Below are 22,469 nucleotides of genomic sequence, written 5' to 3' on the forward strand. Positions count from 1 at the left end.
CTGTAACTCTTATTTCATTTAAAATCACCTGATTCATTCCTACTAGTCCCATGAGGCCAGGCACCAAGATGATTTGGTTTACCTCTAAATCCCCCAACACCCAAACAGAGACTGACACATAATAGATGCTTATTAAATGTTTGTTGAGCCCACTGACTTTCATCCTCAAATAATATTTATGTAATATTAATTCTATACATAGTTCAACAGCTTACCAAACATCTCTATGAGTGTTCCAACTCTAGGGAGAGGGTGTACAGCACAGGTAATATAATTGCTACCTGCACTTTTCAGAAAATGAAACACTGCCAATGAGGTAACTGACTTGTCTAAGGTAGTGGAACCAACATTAGAGTTTAAATGCCTACCTGCATTAAAATTCTGACTGTAAACCTTGGGTCTCAGTCCATCTGTTTACCAGATGCACTGGCAGCCAAGTGAAATACAGGTAGCTAGTAAAAGAGAGAAGAGAAAGAACAGGGAGAAGCAAAAGCCAGGCCTCTGATGACTTTTCTTTCCTACAGTGTCTGCTTGCTACTTAAACATGGTCACTCTGCCCATATGGGAGCTAGGGCCCTTGAGCACGGGGCACATCTCCCAATGACTTGAAGCTGGACCAGAGTGTTAGTGAGGCCTGAAAAGCCCCATCTTCTGGGGGAGGAAAAAGGAGATGAGGGCTGGGACGAAGGGTCGCCTGTCCATTATTATGTAGGTGCACACTCACATCTGGAGAAAATCTGCACCAAGTTATGTATACATATACATAATGAGCCGCTGTACAGAGGCCACAAAGCAGCACATCTGTACACACCAATGTGTGTTTATTACCTACTCATACACACATTTAAACATGCACCCAACACTGATATACAGCCATTATCATATACACACTAAAACTAAATATACTTCAGTTGCACACCAAGCTGCAAGCCTGGGCACGTGCATGCACATGCACACAGTAACTCGACACGATTCATAATCACTCTAAAGTACATGCACAGCAGTGCACAAGGAAAGGTCCTCTGGTATAAGTCCTCATACCCAGAGCACCTAGAGATCCACAGTGAAAGATGAATGCTCACGTGTAAGCAACACACCCACACTCCTGCAAAAGCTTGGGTAACAATCACTCTCATGTACGGAAAATCTGTCAAATGCACTGACAAGTTCTAGGCACAGGGATACATCAACGCACTCAAGTTCTCACCGGAGCTTAAAGTTTCTTCCAAACTGATACCCAAGAGAGTGCAGTGTGCTCCGGGCCGGCCCACGTGACCTGGCGGAAAGAGCTCCCGCCCATGACGGGATGTGAAAAGTATGCCTGGGGCGGGCGCCGGCTGGGCTGCCGCTGCAGGAGGCTGGGAAGCTGAAAAGCTTCGTGGCCCCAGACGCCCCTGGACGTGGCTGGCTGAAGGCGGTGGAGGCAGCGAGGGTGAGTATCCGCGGTGGCGCTGTCCGCCCAGCCTTCCGGTAGGGGCCAAAAGTGCGGGCGGGGAGAGAGAGAAGCTATGCCGCTGTGCCGGGCGAGGGTAGGAGGAGGTGGGAGGGAGGGTTTCGCCGACGTCCCATCTTTGCAGGCCGAGCGGTCCCTGGATTCCTGGCCCTCGTCCTCTGCCTTATGAGTTACAACCTGAGTCGGCATTTATTGAGCGCTTACCGTGTGCCCGTCTCTGTGCTCAGTGTTGATAGTAATAACTATACCATCTGTTGAGCACCTAATTTATGCCAGGCCCTGCCAGCCCTCCACCTGAGGTGTTTCATTTCCATAACAAGGTTATCCCCACCTGCAGAAGGGACACCAGGAGCTAAGGGACATTAATAACTTGCTCAGGTTGCACAGTTAGTAGCTGGTGGTAAAAAGACTTGAACCCTGGTAAGCTGAGTCCAATACCTAAACTTACAGTCATAGCTACTTATCAAGTGCATTATCTCATTTACTCTTGATAACATTTAATTAAATATATCGCAAAGCCCAGCAAGCTGGGATTGGCACCCAATTCTTCACAACTCTATTCACTCTCTCTCCCTCTTCCCTCAAACTACTTGTCCCCAAGCCTTGTCTTATTTACTTTGCTCTTATTTCTCCATCTCCACTGCCTCTGCCCCATTCCAGAACCATACCTCTCAACTGATGGCTGCATCGGCCCCTGCAGCCTCCTACCCTAGGTCTCTCCCCTAATACCTGAGTCTTTTGCACAACCTCAGGGCAATCCTTCTCTGCCTTTTGACTGCAAAACTCTGCTGCATGGAACCCGTCAAGGGTTCCCTCCTTAGACTGGCCATGTCTCAGAGACCCCACCAAACCAGCAGCAACAGCAACAACGTCAACGTGGCCGAGGTTCATTCAGCATTGTTCAAAGTCCTCTCGGCTTCTCCATTTCTGCTCTTCCCTGTGCACAGCTCTCCTCCCATTCATTCTGTTATCCGGTAGTCATACCCATTACACACACTTTCAATTGCCACTTGGCAGACCCCCCACACTTTTCAGAACCTCACTGCTGCCCTTCATTCTAGCATATCTGGTGCAGCACTGGCTTCCCTTCTTACCAGATGTCTGACTTCTTCCCATCCCCAATCAGGGACATAACATTGCCTGTCTTCCAATCCTCAAGCCTTAGGGTTACCTTTTGTTTCAAATGATATAAAACTAACAGTGCTCATTGTAAGAAATGCAGGCAGTAGGAAAAGGTGGAAAGTGAAAAATAAAAGCCCACACATATTCCTTCCCAATGCTGGGAGGTAATCCCTTTAAAAAGATGTGTGTCATTTCAGAAGTTTCCCACACACACATATACATTATCTTTCTGTATTTGAGGGTCTATCTTTTTTTTAACTCAAAGAAAATCATACTTTACATTCCATGCTGCAACTTGCTTTTTCACTTAACAGTGTATCTTGGTCATCTTTCCAAATCTGCATATACTTTGTTCTTGTGTACAATGTGTCATTACACAAATGAATTGACATTTCTTTCACAAGGCTAGGGCATGTTCATAGCTACTCAGCCTCCATCAGATATTCAGAAAATTCCCTAAGAAGTGACTTCTTGGAGTTCCCGTCGTGGCGCAGTGGTTAACGAATCCGACTAGGAACCATGAGGTTGCAGGTTCGGTCCCTGCCCTTGCTCAGTGGGTTAACGATCCGGTGTTGCCGTGAGCTGTGGTGTAGGTTGCAGACGAGGCTCGGATCCTGCGTTGCTGTGGCTCTGGCGTAGGCCGGTGGCTACAGCTCCAATTCGACCCCTAGCCTGGGAACCTCCATATGCCGAGGAAGCGGCCCAAAGAAATAGCAAAAAAGACAAAAAAAAAAAAAAAAAAAAAAAAGAAGTGACTTCTTTCTCTGAGGGTCCCTCCATTCTTCCCTATCTTGCTATTCCTTCTCTCATCCTCACCTCCAGAGTGGACAGAGATGAGCAGACCTTCTTTCCTACAGTCCCAGTCTCTAGTGCCTCCTACTCCTCAGTGTTCATCATGGGGCAACAGAGTGCCTGTATACACTCATAACTTCCCCCTTTCCTTCCTTTGGAAGTCAAAGGTCTTCCAGCCTGGCTTTGCCTCCATGAGATGAACCCCTGCATCAGTCAGATTTCTGTTAAGCAAGTTCTAATCTAGGTTTACTCTTCAAGGGAATTCTATGCCGAATCTTTCTTCAAGGAAGTAATCTTTCCTTGGACTTCTACACTGCTGTAAATGGCTTATTTCTATAATACGCATAAACACACAGCTACCCTATTAGTTAAGGCTTTATGTACTGTGCCCAAGGAGAGGGGTGTGTTAGAGGGGGATAGAGGGACATGAGCCCTAGGCCCAGAGTCAGCATGCCTGGGTTCCATCCTAGCTCCGACCTGGGAAAAATGGCTTCACTTTTCTGATTGCTGTATTCTCTTTTGCGAAGTGGGCAGAATGTGTGGATAATTAAAGGAGAAAATGAACATCGGAGCTCTGAAATAAAAAACACATAAAAAATATGGAGAATACACATAAAGAATACCCTTTCCCTCCAGATCAGGGGTTGCAAACTCATACGCAAACTCATGCTCATATGCATATCAGGGACTGTGTGTGATATGTGGGAGTGGTAAGGACTGGACACTGAAGACTAAAGGTCTCATGTATTAGTTTGCTAGGGTTGCCATAACAGAGTACCACAGATTGGGTGGTTTAATCAACAAAATATTATTTTCTCTTATTTTCTGGAAGCTAGGAGTCCATGATTAAGGTGAGGGCAGGTTTAGTTTCTTCTGAGGCCCCTCTCTTTGGTTTGTAGATGGCCACCTCTGACTGTGACCTCACTTGGTCATTCTTTGGTCTGGGTGTTGTGTCCTAATCTTCTCTTCTTATAAAGATACCACTTATATTGAATTAGGAACCATCCATATGACTTTGACAGTAATTACCTTTTCAAAGATCCTGTCTCTAAATATAATTCCACTCTGGGGTTCTGGAAGTTAGGACTTCAATATATGAATTTTGGGGAAATACAGTTCAGCCTATAACACCTTGTACAAGAGGCAGCCAATTGGTGCCCTGCCAGAATGTTGCCAGATCCTCCAGATTCTCAAGAAAACTGGAACTTTTTTTAAAATTTATGTATCATTGACTTACAATATTACATTAGTTTCAAATGTATAACATAGTGACATGATTTTTTTTGGTCTTTTTGCCTTTTCTAGGGCCTCACCCAAAGCATATGGAGGTTCCCAGGCTAGGGGTCAAATCAGAGCTGTAGTCACCGGCCTACACCAGAGCCACAGCAACTTGGGATCGGAGCCGCATCTGTGACCTACACCTCAGCTCACGGCAATGATGGACCCTTAACCCATTGAGTGAGGCCAGGGATCAAACACGCAACCTCATGGTTCCTAGTTGGATTCGTTAACCACTGAGCCACGATGGGAACACCCAATATTTTTATATACTGAAATAATCACCACAACAAGTCTAGTTACCATCTATCTCCGTGCAAAATTATTATAATATCACTAACTATATTCCCTATGCTGTACTTTGCATTCTTGTCTCTTATTTATTGTATAACTGTAATTTTGTAACTCTTAGTCTCCCTCACCTATTTCACCCATCTTTCCCCTACCTTCCCTCTAGCACCCATCTGTTTCTTCTTTGTATCTATGAGTCTGTTTATGTTTTGCTATGATTGTTCATTTGGGTTTTTTTTTTAATTCTATATATAAGTGAAATCATATGGTATTTGTCCTTCTCTGCCTGACTTATTTCACTTACCATAATAAACTCTATATCCATCCATATTGTCACAAATGTCAAGATTTCACTCTTTTTGGAGTTCCCATTGTGGCTTAGCAGTAACAAACCCGAAAATTTTGTCTAAAATACATAATATGAACTGTGCCCTTTCAACCCTCCATTCAACCATTTATTTTTTATTTATTTTTTGCTTTTTAGGGCCACACCTGCAGTATATGGAAGTTCCCAGACTAGGGGTCGAATGTGAGCTACGGCAGCCAGCCTATGCCAAAGCCACAGCAACATCAGATTCGAGCCGCATCTGTGACCTACATCACAGCCCATGGCAACACCAGATCATTTAACCCACTTAACAGGGCCAGGGATGGAACCCACATCCTCATGGATACTAGTCGGGTTTGTTACTGCTGAGCCATGATGAGAACCCCAACTTCACTCTTTTTTATGGCTGAGTAATATTCCATTATATATATCTTTTGTATCCATTCATCTATAGATGAACACTTAAGTTGCTTCCATATCTTGGCTATTGTAAATACTACTGCAATGTACATAGGGGTGCATGTATCTTTTTGAATTAGTGTATTTGCTTTCTCCAGATGCATACCCAGAAGTTCAATTTCTGGATCATATATGGGAGTTATATTTTTAATTTTTTGAGGAATTTTCTTACTGTTTTTCATAGTGGCTCTATCAATTTACATTCCCACCAAGAGTGCATGAGGTTTCCCTTTTCTCCACATTCTCACCAACATTTGCTATTTGGTGTCTTTTTGATAATTGCCATTCTGACAAGTGTGACATGATACCTCATTGCAGTTTTCATTGTTTCTTTTTAAGGCCACACCTAGAGCATATGGAAGTTCCCAGGCTAGGGGTGGAATCAGAGCTACAGCAACCAGCCTATGCCACAGCCACAGCAACACAGGATCTGAGCTGCATCTATGACCTACACCACAGCTCATGGCAATGCCGGATCCTTAACCCACAAAGTGAGGCCAGGGACCAAATCCATATCCTCATGAATACCAGTTGGGTTCTTAACCCACTGAGCCATGACAGGAACTCCTCACTGTGGTTTTGATTTGCATTTCCCTGGTGATTACCGATGATGAGCATCTTTTCATGTGTCTGTTGGCCATCTTTGGAAAAATATATATTTATGTCCTGTTTTTTTGATGTTAAGTTATATGAATTCTTTGTATATTTTAGGTATTAACCTGTTAGATATATTATTTGCAATATCTTCTCCCATTTAGTAGGTGGCCTTTTCCTCTTGCTAAAAGTTTGCTTTGCTGTGCAGAAACTTTTCATTTGATGTAGTCCTATTTGTTTATTTTTCTTTGTGTTGCCCTTGCCTGAAGAGATATATTAAAAATATATATACTGCTAAGACCAATGTCAGAAAGTAGACTGCCCATGTTTTCATTTAGGAGTTTTATGGTTTCGAGTCCTACATTTAAGTCTTCAATCCATTTTAAGTTTGTTTTTATTAATGGTGTGAGGAAGAGGTCCAGTTTGATTCTTTTGCATATAGCCCTCCCATTTCCCAACACCATCTTTTGAAGAGGCTGCCTTTGCTCCATTGTATGTCCTTGTCTCCTTTGCCATAGATTAACTGACCATACAAGCGTGGGTTTATTTCTGGGCTCTCTGCTCTGTTCCATTATCTATGTGTCTGTTTTTGCACAATATTATTCTGTTTTGATTACTGCTTTATATAGTATAAAGTGAAATATAGTATATAGTATATTTATATAGTATAAAGCAGCTTTATATAGTATAAAGTGAAATCAGGGAGTGTGCTATCTCCAGCTTTGTACTTCTTTTTCAAGATCATTTTGGCTATTTAGGTTCTTTTAAGTTTCCATACAAATTTTAGAATTACTTGATCTAGTTCTGTGAAAAATGCCCTGGGTGCTTTGATAGGGATTGCAATGAATCTATAGGTTATCTGGGGTAGTATTGTCATTTTAACAATATTAATAATTCTATCCATGACCACATAATAATTCCATCCGATTGCACTGTCTTCAATTTCTTTCACAGTGTCTTATAGTTTCTGAGTACAAGTCTTTTACCTCCTTGGTTAGATTTATTACTAGTTATTTTATTTTCAAATTTTAACATAGTATTTCACAAATTTTACACTGGCAACAATTCCAAATTTAAAAAACTAAATAAAAGCACAGTGCAGTCTCTGGTTTGCATATGACCATTGATAAGCCAGCTGGTCACCTCTTATCTATATTATAACTTCCTCAGTGGCAGGGCCATCATCCATAGCTCTCAACCAGAGGTCCCTGCACATTGCATTCTTAACAAAAAGCCGATCACTGAATGACTAAATTCTAATTTTACAAATTTCTGGTTTAAAGTAAGTAGGGAACACCCATAGAATTCCTGAATCTTTGCATTCATGCCATGCTGTAAAATCACCTCAGTTGGTACAACTGCCTTCAACATCATTTATCCCAAAGCTCACAACTGTTCATCTCCTTAACAAGCTCACTGTTCTCACCATTTTACAGATGAAGAAACAGCAGACCCAGGTCTGCTCAGTTAAGCTTCTGTTATATCTCTCCTTGTTTTCATATAACTATATCAGAATTACACTATTATTGAATCATTACTGTGTGCTGGTTACTGCATGATCTTATTTAATATTCACAATTACTCTATAATGGAAGTATAAGCAATCAAATTACTCAGACACTCCTAAAGACCTCATATAGTTTCAACTGGTGTAATTCAAAACTCACCTCTTGAAGGATGGCAGGTATTTCTGCTTACCCATTAAAATTTCAATTTACCTATTAGAATAGCCTTGCAAGATTTGACAAACTTTCAGACATAACATGAAACAAATATCTGTATGCCATGCTACTTCAAATTCAAATGATTCAAACAAGACCATATAGTATTGCTTTTCCCATTTCATGGACAAGAAAACTACAAGGTTTAATAACTTCAGAAGAGGTTAAACAGCTAGAACATGACTTTTAACCATCCTTTTTTTGGTTTTTTTTTTTGTTTGTTGGTTTGTTTTGTTTTGTTTGCTTTTTAGGGCTGTACTTGCGGCATATGGAGGTTTTCAGGCAAGGGGTCAAATCAGAGCTGTAGCCACCAGCCTAAGCCATAGTAAACTGTGAATGGAGCCGAGTCTGTGACCTACACCACAGCTCATGGCAACACTGGATCCTCAACCCACTGAACAAAACCAGGGATCAAACCTGAGTTCTCTGAAATAGTAGTCAGGTTCATAACCCAGTGAGCCATAACAAGAACCCCTCTTAACCATCTTATAACCACCAGCCCAGCTCTGTGCTGTCAAAGGCCAGCTTTGTGTCAGATCTTTATAGAGTTACCCTGAATGCCCATCATGACCTGACCAGGAGTGACTCCAGGGAAGTCAAGGAAAACTTAGCTTTTTTCTCCCCAACCCTTCAGAGTTCAGACTTTGTTCTTCTCCCTCAGTTCCTAGATCTTCAAGCATGGTCCCTTCTGTACAATTCTAAGGAATCATCTAGTCCCCAAATATTCTCCCCCTGCTTTCTGCGTGGTCCAGAATGCTCCTCAAGAGAGGCTGTATCAAAGAGAAAGGAGAAGCAAGGCTCGCTTTCTCTCCTGGTGGATAGGTATGCCAGGTGTGACCCTCAGCATAACCCTACAAGAGCAGCAACCACAACTTTTCATCTTTAGATCCCCAGTGTCTGGCCTCCAAGGCAGTAAGAATAAGCCACATGATTTATTGGGCATCCTCTCCAAGCCACAGTACCAAGCACCTGCATATGTGATATCCCATTTGGCCTCCTGTCACTTGATGAGATACTCTCCCATTGATTCATCAATCTTTGTACTATGGAGCATGAAGAACATACCAGGTAGCTCAAGGGTGTGGGGCCTAGCCAATGCCCCCACCCTTCCCTCAGAATGTAACAGCAGATTGGGAGTGAAGGCCAAGCCTCCTTAGGACACTCCTTTGGTAGCAACGGACAACACAACTACACAACTCGAGCTAGCTTACCTGAAAAATGGATAACTTATTAGGATAATACTTCCACCTGAAATGCCAGAAGGGCGGTCAGGGTGATTTTTCATTGGTTAAACTGCTGTTGGTGAGTGACAATTACAGTTTTAAATAAGGTCTTAAGTTTTGTATCATGTTTTGCTTTCAAATCCACCATCATGTTTGTTTTTCAGAAGGGCAAATAATAAAAAAATAATAGCTAATGCTTTTATACCTCTTCCCAAATGCCGGACCTTACTCTAGGAAAATCAAATCCTCTTAACAGCCTTCTAAAGGTAGGTGCTATTATTATCATCCCCATTTTGGAGAGGAGGAGGTCTGAGGGAGAGAGAATAAATAACGTGTAGGAGGTCTCATAGCTAGTTTGTGGGATTTCAACTCCAGCAGCTCTGCTTCAAGCTAATACAGTAGCCACCAGTGACAGCTGAGCACTTGAAATGTGGCCAGTCTGCATGAAGACATGCTGCAATTGTGAAATACACACTGGGCCTCAAAGATTTAGTGCTGATTAAAGAATGTAAAATGCCTCCAGTGTTTACAACGATTACATGGTGAAATAGTCTTTGAGATATGAGGTAACATATTATGAAAATTAATTTCACCTGCTTTTTACCTTTTTCACGTGGCAATGGGACCACTTAAAATGACACAGATGGCTCACATCCTACTCCTTGGGCAGCGCTCTGGTCCGCCGCTTGGAGGCCAGCCCTCAGGAGAAGCTGGATTCAGGGTTCTGAACACCCTGGAGCCTCTTTCATCGGTCCTCACACGCCACACATGGGCTGCATGCTTCTCACTGCGGTCCTCGGTCTCCACGGCGGCGGACAGCAGTGCGCAGCTTCGAAGCTTGACGGCTTTGGCTTCAGCGGCCGGGAGCCTGACTCTGGCCCTCACTGCCAGGGCAGCTGATGTACAAGAAGAAGCGGCCCAGGGCCCAGAGGGTGGGTTCCCCGTCCACCCCACCACACGCAACGCGTGCTGGTGAGTCTGCCAGGAGGCGTAGCTTGGCGGCGGTACCTCAGGAGCAGCGAGGCTGACTTCCGGCGTGCTGGCCCAGAGTGCCGCGAGACAAATCTCGCGAGACAAACTTCGCGAGATCCTGTTTAGGTCACCGTTTGGCCTGGTACCTCTTTCCAGACTGAGTCAGAAGCAGAGTTGGGGGAAGAAGGAAACAGCAGATAACATAGTTTCTGAGGCCTCTTGGCAAGTAGGCCCCATGACTTTCAATCCTCTGTATTTAGACTCAGGTCTGGAGCGTTTCCAAAGGGGCATCGGTCTCCCGATCCCAGGAAAGGGGGGCTGGTTGGGCGAGTACCATGAGAGGAGCGGCTGCCAACCCCTCTCTCCTCCCGTCGGCCTCTCGCGGCTTTTCAGAGAAGCTGTTTCCAATTTGCTTCCTAGAATTCAAGGAGGGCATGGGTTGTTTTTCATCATGGAATTTTCACTCCCCATCAAAGCAGATTTTCAGTGAGCTTCGTCTGCCAGCAAGCCCCACCCCATTCCCACCGCCAGCCCTTTGCTTTTAACTGCGAGCACAGGGAGAATTGAGGGGCTGGGTCGTGTGTCCTCCCCCACACAGAAGTAGCCTCCTGCTGAAACACTCCAGGCTCCTGGTGGGAGGCCAGGACTGCACGCTGTTAGTTCCGCTGCAGTTCGTGTCAGTTACGATTTTAAACAAGGCTCTAACTTGTGTATCATGTTGTGCTTTCAACATTCGTTATCTTGATTCTCAGAAGAACCCTGTAAGGCAGATGGCGTGAGGGTTATTACGATCTCCATCTTACAGGTGAGGAAATGGAGGCCCAGCTAAGAGGATGTGATTTTTCCATAGCCACATGGCCAGTGAGTTACAAAACTAGGACTGGGACATCTTCTGAATCTAAAACCAGTGTTCTCTTTGAGGTTTCCTCATAGCCAAGTGTGTGTGGCTTTGTCATCCTTTTTTGTTCTTATTGCTCTTTTATGAGGAGTGACCATTTCATTCTAGGCTGTTAAACAGCTATGAGTTGGGCTCTTATGTGCTGCGTGGGCACTGTGCTGGGCTGTGGTGACATAACAGAGCAAGACAGGCAGGGCTTTTGTGTTCCAGGACCTTCCACTCCGGAGAGAAGACACAGGCAGCAGAAAGTTAGTGAGCCAAGAAACAAAAAAAGATAGAATCACAACTTGGGCCAAGTGCTTTGGAAGGAAGACCGGAGTGGTCTGAGCAGACAAGCGGAGGTGGACTTCTTTTAAAAAGATATTAGACCTGAGACTTGAAGCATGAAGCAGACAGCTATCTGAAGCCTTCAGAGGGACCAAGTTAGGATGAGGGGCATTTAAGGCAGAGTTCTCTTCACCTGCTGAGCTTTGACCGTGTCACACCTAGGCTAGAAGTTTTGAATACGTTCTCTCATTAGTCCACAAATTCCGTGAGGTAGGTATACAGTTTTTCCATCAGATAGTTGAGGAAACTAAATGGCTGGGTTTCCCACAGCTCTAAATCACTGAGTTAAACACCACCTCTACCTGACAGTGTGTCCCAACCTTGTAACCAACATGTCAAATTTATTTGAGCATAATTTATATCTTACATTCCCCGTGGGGGATTGTACGGAACTCAGGCTCAGCAGGCTTGTTCAAGGCCCAGAGAGGTGTCCCTGGATTTTTCGGCTGGCAGACCACGTTCAGCTAGTCAGTGAGAGACCCATGTTCCCACTGCTGGCCCTTCTCACATCACAGTATGAATAGAGTGTCCTGGGGAATGAACTAGGGATTTCTGTCCTGAGGGCCAAGGACAAAAGGGAGGAGGAGGAAGAAGGCTCCTGCCCTGACAGTGGACATCAGGCTGGGGCACTTTAACTCCTAGTGTTTTCCTAGAACATGTGTCTTTATGAATCATTAGCTACTTAACTGAGATGAGAAGCCCAGGGACTGGGCAAATTAAAACCAGACTCAAGAACTTCATCCAAGTTCAGCACCTCATGACTCCATTTTGGCGGTTGAACCAACTAACATTTTTTTCCCCTTCAGCAGGAAGACTATCATACAGTCTTCCCTATTCAGCTCACACAAGCAAGGACAATTTAGGAACTAAGATAGTTTTTCTAAATGTAAGGAAGGAGGAATACTTTTTCTTTGTCAGTTGAACAGATGTTTATGGAATATCTGCTCTATGTAAAATATTCTGCAAGCCCCCTCCCCAGTGTGGGAGTGGGGGGCAATGTGCTCTAGGAGATCAAAAGAAAGGAGAGATTAGAACTGGATCTGGTTTGAGTTAGAAAAACTGGGCCAAGGTGAAAACTTCTTTGAATCCAAGGGTATCAGAGCCCTTTTGGATTTAGACCATGGCCTTGTTTTCTCTTCACTGTGGATTTTCCTCAGGGTGGAGTCTGGGTCTAACACACTCATTAATCAAACAAATATTTCTTGAACACCTACTATGTGCAAGGCAGTTGAATGCCCTGGGGATACAACCCATCCCTGCTCCCGTGGGGCTTCCATTTTAAAGGGAGAGGCTGCGGGCCCCGTAGGGTGGCAAGCAGACAAATGCAATGAATACAGATGAAACGTAAAGGCTGGAAAGACAGAACAAGGATCTGGACTCCAAAAGGAGAACTGTTGAGAGGAAGGCCTTGGAGGAAGTGACATTTAAGCAGCAACACCAGGGATGAAGAGTCACATGCCAAGAGGGTGGGCTGCTGGGTTGCAGGCAGAGGAGAGGAATGGAGCTTGGCCTGAAGCAGGGAAGGGGTTGTGGGAAGAGTGGGGAAGGTTAGGGGAGAGGCAGGATATCCTTTAGGGATACCTCAGGGGTTCTGATATTTGCAGCCAACAGCCACTGGAGTAAGACTGTCCAGGAAGCAATGTGGCTGAGTTATGTTTGTACATGATCCTTTCAGCTTGGGCATGAAGAGTGCCTGTGGAGGGCGCAAGGGACCATGGTAGAGGCTCTTTCCAGGTCTCAGCAAGGAATGAGCTGATGATGTGGGGGAGGGGGAGTGGTGCATTGTGCACCCTGGTTTTTTGGTTCAGCCCTTGGGGACACCCCTTTAACACTCCTGTCATGGCCCGGGAGGCTGCCCCCATCACCTTGGCTAAACCACATGTGGTCCTCAAGTATCCTGAGGGAGAAAAGACATCCCTTACACATTTTCAAAATCATGAATTCTATGTTTGTGCGTGCAAAATGATATAATAAAAGATGAGAGATATCAAAGAAATTTCTCTATTGCTGTGTGTGGCTTTGGTATATGCTTCAAGATCTCTCCTATAATTTGGAATATTTAGGAAGAAAATCTGAGAAACGCTGACATAATGGAAAGCATTTGGGCATTAGGGTCAGCCAAACCTAAGTTCAAATATAACTTCTGCATGAACTAGTTGTGTAAATATGAGCAAATTAGCCTCTCCAAGCTTCAGTTTCCTCTTCTATAAAGCAGTGCACGCGGTGGCAGGGGCGGTGCAGGGGGTAGATACCAGGGAAGGGAGCTAGATGTATTACATTATATATTATGAATAGTCTTCAGAGCCCTTCAGATGCAGGTTCAAATGTTCTCCCAGTATTCGAATTGTATGACTTTGAGAAAATCATTTCACTTCTCAGAGCCTCTATTTCTTCTGAACACAAGAAGGTTACTGTCTTCATAGGGTTTATTGTAAACTTCAAATAAAATAATTCCAGTAAAGAGCTTTGCATGTTTCCTGGAACTTTATAGATGTCCACTTAAGACAGTTTGCCTCTGCCTCAGTTTCCCTGTCTATATCCAAAGGGGTTGGATTGGATGGCCCCCTGGGGCTCTCCTCAAGTTTGTCATTCTAAATTTATTTTTAAAATCTTGCAAGAATGAACCTGTCTGGATGCCTTGGGGCCTTGGACCCTCTCCTAGCACTTCTTGACTCCAGGTTTTTTTACCTCCGTGGTGTGGAGAATAGGCTGAGGGGCCCAGAGCAGGGGAGGCTGGGAGTGGGGTTATTTGGAGCCTGGTGTTTTGGGGGTTTTTGGGGTTTGGGGAGGTTGTTTATTTGGTTTAGGGCACCATACCCCATGGCATGTGGAAATTCCCAGGCTAGGGGTCGAATAAGAGCTACAGCTGATGGCCCACACCACAACCACAGCGACATGGGATCTGTGACCTACACCACAGCTCACAGCAATGCAGGATCCTTAACCCATTAAGCAAGGTCAAGGGTCAAACTCGCATCCTTGTGGCATCCTTGTGGATACTAGTCGGATTCATTTCCTCTGGGCTACAATGAGAACTCCTGTTGTTTTTTGTTTGTTTGTTTGTTTTGAGGTGTCCTGGAGGCAAGGAGATTGCCCTCTCCATCCCTCTGGGTTTGGAACAAGAATCTAATCGCCCCGCCTTTATTTCCAAAACAGTTCCTGGCTCAGGCTGCAGGAACCTCCAGGCTCCAGCCCTGAGAAATCCCTTCCTCTCGGCTTGTTCCAGAGCCCTAGGCCTCCACCCAGCCCCTGAGCCCCTGAGTGGGCCGGCACCACTGAGCGGGATCCCCTGTGGTCCAAAGAGGCTGGAGGGGAAGGACGTGGGCTGGAGAGAAGACCCTCCTCCCTGGAGTGTGGGAGTGGAGGTGAGAAAAAAGAGGAGCTCTTCCCCTCCCTCCTGGCTTTCTCTCCTCCAGCTGTCTCTCTCCCCTGCCTGACTTGCAGACTCTCATCTGCCTGGGAGACTTGCCCTACTTCTTCCTTCCCTCCTTCCCTCCCTCCCTCTCGGAAAATATTTTCAGGTTGGCACTTTCCTAACTATTTCAAACCTGCTTTGAGAATTCAGTTTCTCTCCTGGGGCCCTACTTGTGTCCCAGCTCACAAGTAACACTAAGACCAGTTTTGCAAGGCTCTCATCAAGCAGACCAGGTAAGGAGATGAAGATTCCTGGGGCCTACAGTGTGTCTAGGACACCGTGTTCCAAAAGTTACATCCTGCATGTAAACTTCCCCCACATTTGCCAGGCTTGCCTGAGCACACATTGCACTAGGGGACAGCAAACTGCAACTTTATTTTTGTCTCCCTCTGCCCCTTTATAATTTAGCAGTGAGGGAGCTCTACCCCACCCCTGCCCCCTGGTAATTCACTCCCAAGGAATCCATCTTTAGTCAAAGGTGAGACTTCTCCTCTCCCCTGCACAGGTGTGAGGCTGGCAGGACCATCTGCTCCCTCTCCCAGGCCACCTCTCTCCAGGTTGAAGGACGGAGAGGTAAAGGGACAGATGACAGGAGGGTCCTTACTTGTTTCACTGCTGGGACAGGGTGGACACTGATGACGTCTCTTCTGTGGGGTGCCTTCTGTGGGCTCCTCAGGCTTTCCCAGGTTGAGTCCTCCAACCGGAACAGTCGTGAAGCTGCTCTATCCCTGGCCTTTTGCACACTTTCCTTTCACAGGCAAGTCCAGGCCTCACCCTCAGCTTCTGGTTGTCTGGTTTTCTGGTATCCACCCTGCATGGTTATCGCTGCTGGGCTGCCCTCTTTCTGTTCTGATCTTTCTGGCCCAGGCTGGCTGGGGCTGCAGAATGTCCAGTACCTTCCATCGACCAGGGAGGACAGGAAGGCCGTCAGCCCCCTTCCTGGACAGCAGAGCGCTCTCTCTTCCTCTTCCCCTTTTTCACGATGCATGTCCATGCCCTTTCCCCTCCCAGGGACGCTGGTCACATTTTAAAATCCAAGGGTGCCCAGAGTCATAGAATGGGCTCTCAAATGGTTGTTTTGTCACTTCTTCGTTTTTTGGCCTGACCCCTCAACTTAGTGGTTTAGCGTGCAACCTCTCGTGTGACCTCGTGCCCCGCTGAAAATTTCCATTTTAACACCCTCTGTAGCTCACCCACTGAGGCTTTCTTTGAGTCCTCTCTAAAGGGCTAGATATCCAGAACTAAGCTGCGCTGGTCAAGTCCCCCTTTTTTTCGGTCATTTCTGGCTACCCCGCCGAATATGAAGCTCCTGGGCCAGAGATCAAATGGGAGCCACAGTCATGACGTAAACTCTAGTTATGGCAACACTGGATCCCTCACCCACTGTGCTGGGCCAGGGGTCGAATCTGGATGCCCACTCCTCCTCTGGATGTCTTTCTTTTTTTTTTTTTTTTCCTTTTTAGGGCCACACCTGTGGCATATGGAAGTTCCCAGGTTAGGGGTCCAATCAGAGCTGTAGCTGCCAGATACAGCCACAGTAACACTAGATCCAAGCCATGTCTGAGACCTACACCAAAGCTCATGGCAATGCTGGATCCTTAACCCATTGAGTGAGGCCAGGGATAGAATCTCTTTCCTCATGGATACTAGTCAGGTTTGTAACCAACCAGCCAAGCCGCAGTGGGAACTACTGGATGCCTTTCTGACCGACTGCCAGTTAGCTCAGTGGCCAAACTTGCCTGCTCACAGGTCTCTTGCCTCCTACAGGTGACCACCATGATCCCCTGGGTGCTCTTGGCCTGCACCCTTCCTTGTGCAGCTGACCCGCTCCTTGGTGCCTTCGCTCGCAGGGACTTCCAGAAGGGATCCCCTCAACTCATCTGCAGCCTGCCTGGCCCTCAGGGCCCACCTGGCCCCCCAGGAGCCCCAGGGCCCTCGGGAATGGTGGGAAGAATGGGCTTTCCAGGCAGAGATGGCCAGGATGGCCAGGACGGGGACCGGGGGAACAGCGGAGAGGAAGGTAAGAGCCCAGTGCCTGTCCCTCCTGTTCCCACCTGTGGTGACTGCATCTGACACAAAAAAACACAGCAGGGGGAGGAAATTAAATTATTTGCTCCAAATACTATTGTGATCATTCATTTTTAGAGGGTTTTTTTTTTACTATGTATATAATTTATATATAACAATATATAATGGGGGTTTTTTTAGCCTTTTTTTTTTTTTTTTAAGGGCCATACACAGAGCACATGAAAGTTCCCAGGCTAGGAGTCAAATTGGAGCTGCAGCTGCCGGCCGACACCACAGCCACAGCAATGTGGGATCCAAACCATGTCTGCAGCCTACGCCACAGCTCATGGCAACACCAGATCCTTAACCCACTGAGCAAGGCCAAGGATCAAACTGGCATCCTCATGGATACTAGTTGGATTCATTCTGCTGTGCCACAACAGGAGATCCCAAGGAACAGCTTTTTGATCTTTATTAGTTTTATTTTGTTCCCCATTCCCTTTGGGGGGGGGTGCTGCCCCATGGCATATGGAAATTCCTGGGTCAAGGATATAGTGACCCACTACAATGATAACGCCAGATCTTTAACCTGCTGCACCACTAAAGAAATCCCCTCCCCATTCCTTTGATTTATTTTTAATTACATCAGTAATAAACAAGTACATTTTCATTGCAGTATATCCATACAATATAAATAAAGCAGGAGTTCCCATCGTGGCGCAACGGAAACTGAATCCAACTAGGAACCATGAGGTTATGGGCTTGCAACCTCGCTCAGTGGGTTAAGGATTCGGGTTGCCGTGAGCTGTGGTGTAGGTCGTAGCTGTGGCTCGGATCCTGTGTTGCTGTGGCTGTGGTGTAGGCTGGCAGCTATAGCTCCGATTAGACCCCTAGCCTGGGAGCCTCTATATGCCACAGGTGTGGCCCTAAAAAACAAAAAAATAATAATAATAATTTTTTTAAAAAGCAAGCTTCCACCTTAATTCCTACCCTTCCTCATACTCCCCTCGTCCTCCAGAGGTAACTACCATTGATTGGTTAAATGTGTATTCTTCCTGGCCTCTTTCTACATATTCATATATGTATATAATAATATCAGGCATTGCCAGGCACTTAGCTGAAGCAATCTGTTCCTGAAAATAGATGCTTAGTGGAAAAAATGCTATTTGGGAATCTATTTCCCACGTACTTAAAAATAAGAAAAATTTAAATGCGATACACATCAAGCCAAAGCTCTAAAACACAGTAAAATGCCTACAAGTACCCATATAAGAAGGAAGGTGCCTTGTTAGGATGTAAAATATCTGCAACATTATTTTCTGATCACCCATTTCATAGGGTGGTTATCGAACACTTGCTTTGTGTGCAATGATGCTAGGACAATACTTAGCACCAGTAACCTCCAGCAGCAGGCTCCTTGATTGACATCTACCATGTTTTTCAAAACATCTACCCCCAGCTCTGCCAGTCCACCAGTTGTACCAGTTGCACCATTGTGATTGGATGTGACTCCAGTCATGACCCAACTATTTTGTTTAAAATGTTGTATTGAGTTTGGGGGACATAAATATAAATGCTTCCTAGTATTAATCACAGGGGGGGGGGGGGGGGGGGGGGGGGGGGGGCGGGGGGGGTGGGGGTACCATAAGCTATTCATAAATCATATGCCAAAAAAAAAAAAAAAAAAAAAATAAATTTAATAATCACAGCAAAAATGTTATATTGAGATATATGCATATCATTAGAATATGGGTATTAACAGCTCATAGGCGTTCTACAGGTAAGCATTACTGCGGAAACATGCTGCAGGATATGCCAAATGTATTTAGCGAGTATTTACTACATGCCAGGCTCTTAAATGTATAGAAATAGAATTGTGATTTCCGTTTAACAAAAAAAAGTTTTCTACCACTGCTTTTTCCTCTTAACAGTATATTTGAGAGAAGTCTTCATATGGTGCACGTAAATTGTGCCTTTTTGAAACTCTACAGACAATTGCATATAATGGATGGATCATAATTTTTGATCATTTCCCTTTGGATGGGCATTTAGTGGTCCCTAGTTTTTACCATTGTAAGCAATGCTGCCCTAAAAACTCTTGCACTAAAATCAAGCCTTTGAAGTCAAGAAAGTTCTTCCAATTCGTCTCAACCCATTACTCACATAGCCCGGGACAACAGATTGATCTGGCAGACAAAGACTCTTCCTTAGAAGTCAGGAAAAGGGAAGGGCATGAATTGTTACGAGTCACTTTTGCCCTAATGACCATGATTCGGGAGGGTAAGTGCCACCAATCAAATTTCCAGATAAGTCAGGAGAAGTGCCCTTGGTTAACGCCATCAGGACTTGCACCCATTTCTGTGCTACCCTACAGCCTTCCTTTTCTTACCCAAGGGCTTGTGCTCCAAGGATGGAGAGGCCAGTTCTCTGAGGTCCCCTCCCTAACACCAGCTGCTCTGTCTTCCAGGTCCACCTGGCCGGACAGGTAACCGGGGAAAGCCAGGACCGAAGGGCAAAGCCGGGGCCATTGGGCGGGCCGGCCCTCGTGGCCCCAAGGGGGTCAGTGGTGCCCCAGGGAAGCATGGCACGCCAGGCAAGAAGGGGCCCAAGGGCAAGAAGGGGGAGCCAGGCCTCCCAGGACCCTGCAGCTGTGGCAGTGGCCATGCCAAGTCGGCCTTCTCCGTGGCAGTGACCAAGAGCTACCCTCGGGAACGGCTGCCCATCAAGTTTGACAAGATCCTGATGAATGAGGGTGGGCATTACAATGCGTCCAGCGGCAAGTTCGTCTGCGGCGTGCCAGGGATCTACTACTTCACCTACGACATCACGCTGGCCAACAAGCACCTGGCCATCGGCCTGGTGCACAACGGCCAGTACCGCATCCGGACCTTCGATGCCAACACGGGCAACCACGACGTGGCCTCGGGCTCCACCATCCTGGCTCTCAAGCAGAGTGATGAGGTCTGGCTGCAGATCTTCTACTCAGAGCAGAATGGGCTCTTCTACGACCCATACTGGACCGACAGCCTCTTCACAGGCTTCCTCATCTACGCCGACCAGGACAGCCCCAATGAGGTGTAGACAGGCCAGTGTTGGATCTGTGGGGAGGGCACCAGCTCCTGGACTTACGCTTCCAGAGCAAGAGCCCTAAACTGTCTGTTGGGGACTGGAAGTTGGGAGCTTCTAACCTCAGGCCCACCCCCTCTGCCCCTTTTGTCCTCCATCATTAAATCCAAGCTTGTTTATTCATCCTTCCATCTATCCATTTGTGAATTTTCTTCTTTTTTTTTTTTTTTTTTTTTTTTTGCCTTTTTAGGGCCATACCTGAGGCATATGGAGGTTTCCAGTCTAGGGGTTGAATCAGAGCTGCAGCTGCTGGCCTCCCCCAAAACAGGGATCTGAGCCACATAACAGCTCACAGCAACACCAGATCCTTAACTCACTGATTGAGGCCAGGGATTGAACCCCATCCTCATGGATACTAGTCAGGTTCATAACCCACTGAGCCACCACAGGACTCCTATTTGCTAATTTTCTTAGTATATACTATGTGACAGGCACTGTGCTATACTCCAGAAGGTACCTCCGTGAACAAGACAGAGGCTCTCTCCTCACAGGGCTTACACTCTAATAGGAGATACAATTTATAGATAAATCAACAGATAGTGTAATTATTGTACCAGGATGGAAATGCACATGTCATGGTTAAAAGTGACAGGAAGGACAGGGACAGAGAAGAGGGTGAAAATCTTTTTAGACTTTATCTTTTTAGGTTTTACTTACATACAGTAAAGCTTACAAATCTTAAATGGATAGCTCAATGAATTTTTACGTGTACCCCTGCCCCCGTCACTTCCATGGAGATCAAGAACAGGTATCTCCAGCCCCTAACTCCTCAAGACTCTCTGAACTCCCCTCCAAATCAGTACCGGAAAGATGGTAACTTTTAGGCTGAGCCCTGTAGCAGGAGATAGAGCAAGGCAAAAGTGGGGAGGGGTGTTCTGGCCAAAGGAGCAGCAGGTGCAAAGGTCCTGATGCAGAAAAGAGCTTGCAATATCTGAGAATCTAGCTGAAGGCCTAAGGGTTGGGTGAAGTGAGAAAGGAGATGCGGGCATGAAGTGGGAGGCTGCCAGGTTATACAGAACCTCACAGGCCACAGCAAAAAGTTATTCTGCTCAAGAAAGCAAGAATAAGCATGACATTCACATAGGTATAAACTTGAATCAGCTCCCTGCCTGAGTCAAATCAGCATCACACTTAAGCACTTCATTATTAGATACAAATCACCTGCAGGCCCACTTCTCAATCAGTGAGATACACAGCGTTTCCTAGCACGCCCGAGAACCACTGGGAAGGAGGGAGAAGCATATGAATGAATCTTACCTCTGCCCCCAAGATTTCCAGTGGGAGGAGATCTGAGTGCCTGGTGCTGAGAAGCCCCTCTCCCCTCCCAGGTCGATTGTTGGAGAGAACCTTCTGATGCAGCTGCAGACCCCCTGCAGATTGAGCTGACTGACTTCTAGCTGGAAAGGTAGGGCGGGGGGATAGCCCTCTGGGTTGGCCCTGGAAGGTTGGCCCCTCCATAAACAGAATAGGGTTTACTTATAATCCCATTCTCTTTGGGCCCCAAAAAGATGGGGTTGGGATGGGTCTGAGAAACCCAGGGAGGGGGTTGAGGCTTGGGCAGATTAGTGTGTCACTGGGGTCCTGCCCAGCACCCCTGTAGGAAAGGGCCAGGAGCTGAGCTCAAGGGCATTGTTGTCTATTCTTTTCCTTATTTTTACTTTTTTTTAAGAGTACCTTTAGCCACTTCCTCTTCCTTCTCCCAGTGATGCAGGCATTTGAAGGCAGTTGATACAACCCTGGAAAGCCTGGGTAATAAACCCATCCTGAGAAAGATGGGTAGAACCCTGAAGCTCTGTGGTTGCCACTTCTGGGCCTGACCTAAAACCTGTCTTCTTGGAAGCTTGTCAGGGAATCACCAGGAGCGGGGAGGGGATAACTGGGGGATGGCTGGTGCATTTTTTTCGGGGGGGGGGGGACGGGTGAGGCAGAGACCTTGCAGGACCAAGGGCTGGGGCCTTACCTTGCTTGGATGTGGCCTAGGGCTGCTGGAAGTGCTGGGTTTGTGGCAAGTGTGCAGAAGCAGTTGACACAGTTGAGGGGGTCTCTGGTAGCCAGGTGATGGCAAAGATGAGGGCTGATTCATCCCTAACACTTTGGAGAGTGGCTGCCTCCCAGAGGCCTTGAGGACTTGGAGTCCTCAGGCAGAGGACGCAGGCCCCATGGAGGAAGGGGTGAAAAGCTGGGCCTTCCAGACACACTGCAGCACCAGCCCCTCCTCCTAGTCTGACTGCTTACTGTGGGTCCCAACAAACATGGCCTTTCTTTAGGCCTTCATGCTTTAGGCTTTGAGGAAAACCCAGAACTCACTGCATTTTTGCACAATAAAATTGCCCTTGGATCCAGGGTCTTTTCTCATAAGGGACAAAAAGGCAGCTATTATCAAAGAGAAGCAAAGCTGGACACTAGTTAAACTGGTAGGACTTTCTCTTTTTTTTGGCTTTTTAGGCATATGGAGGTTCCCAG

The 22,469-nt window shown here is 46.2% G+C and overlaps 1 protein-coding gene and 1 long non-coding RNA gene across 6 annotated transcripts in view; one reads left to right on the forward strand and one right to left on the reverse strand.

Annotated features, from left to right (window-relative positions):
* The window catches only part of LOC102168193, a 48,786-nt gene extending 32,455 nt beyond the window's left edge, over positions 1-16,331 (reverse strand). Inside the window, exons 1-2 of the long non-coding RNA XR_001301904.2 lie at positions 15,478-16,331; positions 9,866-10,992 (exon numbers count right to left, since the gene is read on the reverse strand). This is a non-coding gene — a long non-coding RNA (uncharacterized LOC102168193). The remainder of the gene's footprint in view (positions 1-9,865; positions 10,993-15,477) is intronic.
* On the forward strand, positions 1,290-20,141 carry C1QTNF2 (C1q and TNF related 2). Of its 5 annotated transcripts, XM_021076524.1 has the most exons (5): positions 1,290-1,432; positions 14,615-14,823; positions 16,641-16,893; positions 19,348-19,365; positions 19,570-20,141. In XM_021076524.1, exons 1-5 carry the CDS (start codon positions 1,318-1,320, stop codon positions 19,959-19,961), a joined length of 987 nt encoding a protein of 328 aa, XP_020932183.1. In that variant the 5' UTR covers positions 1,290-1,317; the 3' UTR covers positions 19,962-20,141.

The sequence above is a fragment of the Sus scrofa genome, chromosome 16 (assembly GCF_000003025.6).
Source record: "Sus scrofa isolate TJ Tabasco breed Duroc chromosome 16, Sscrofa11.1, whole genome shotgun sequence".
Classification (NCBI taxonomy): Eukaryota; Metazoa; Chordata; class Mammalia; order Artiodactyla; family Suidae; genus Sus; species Sus scrofa.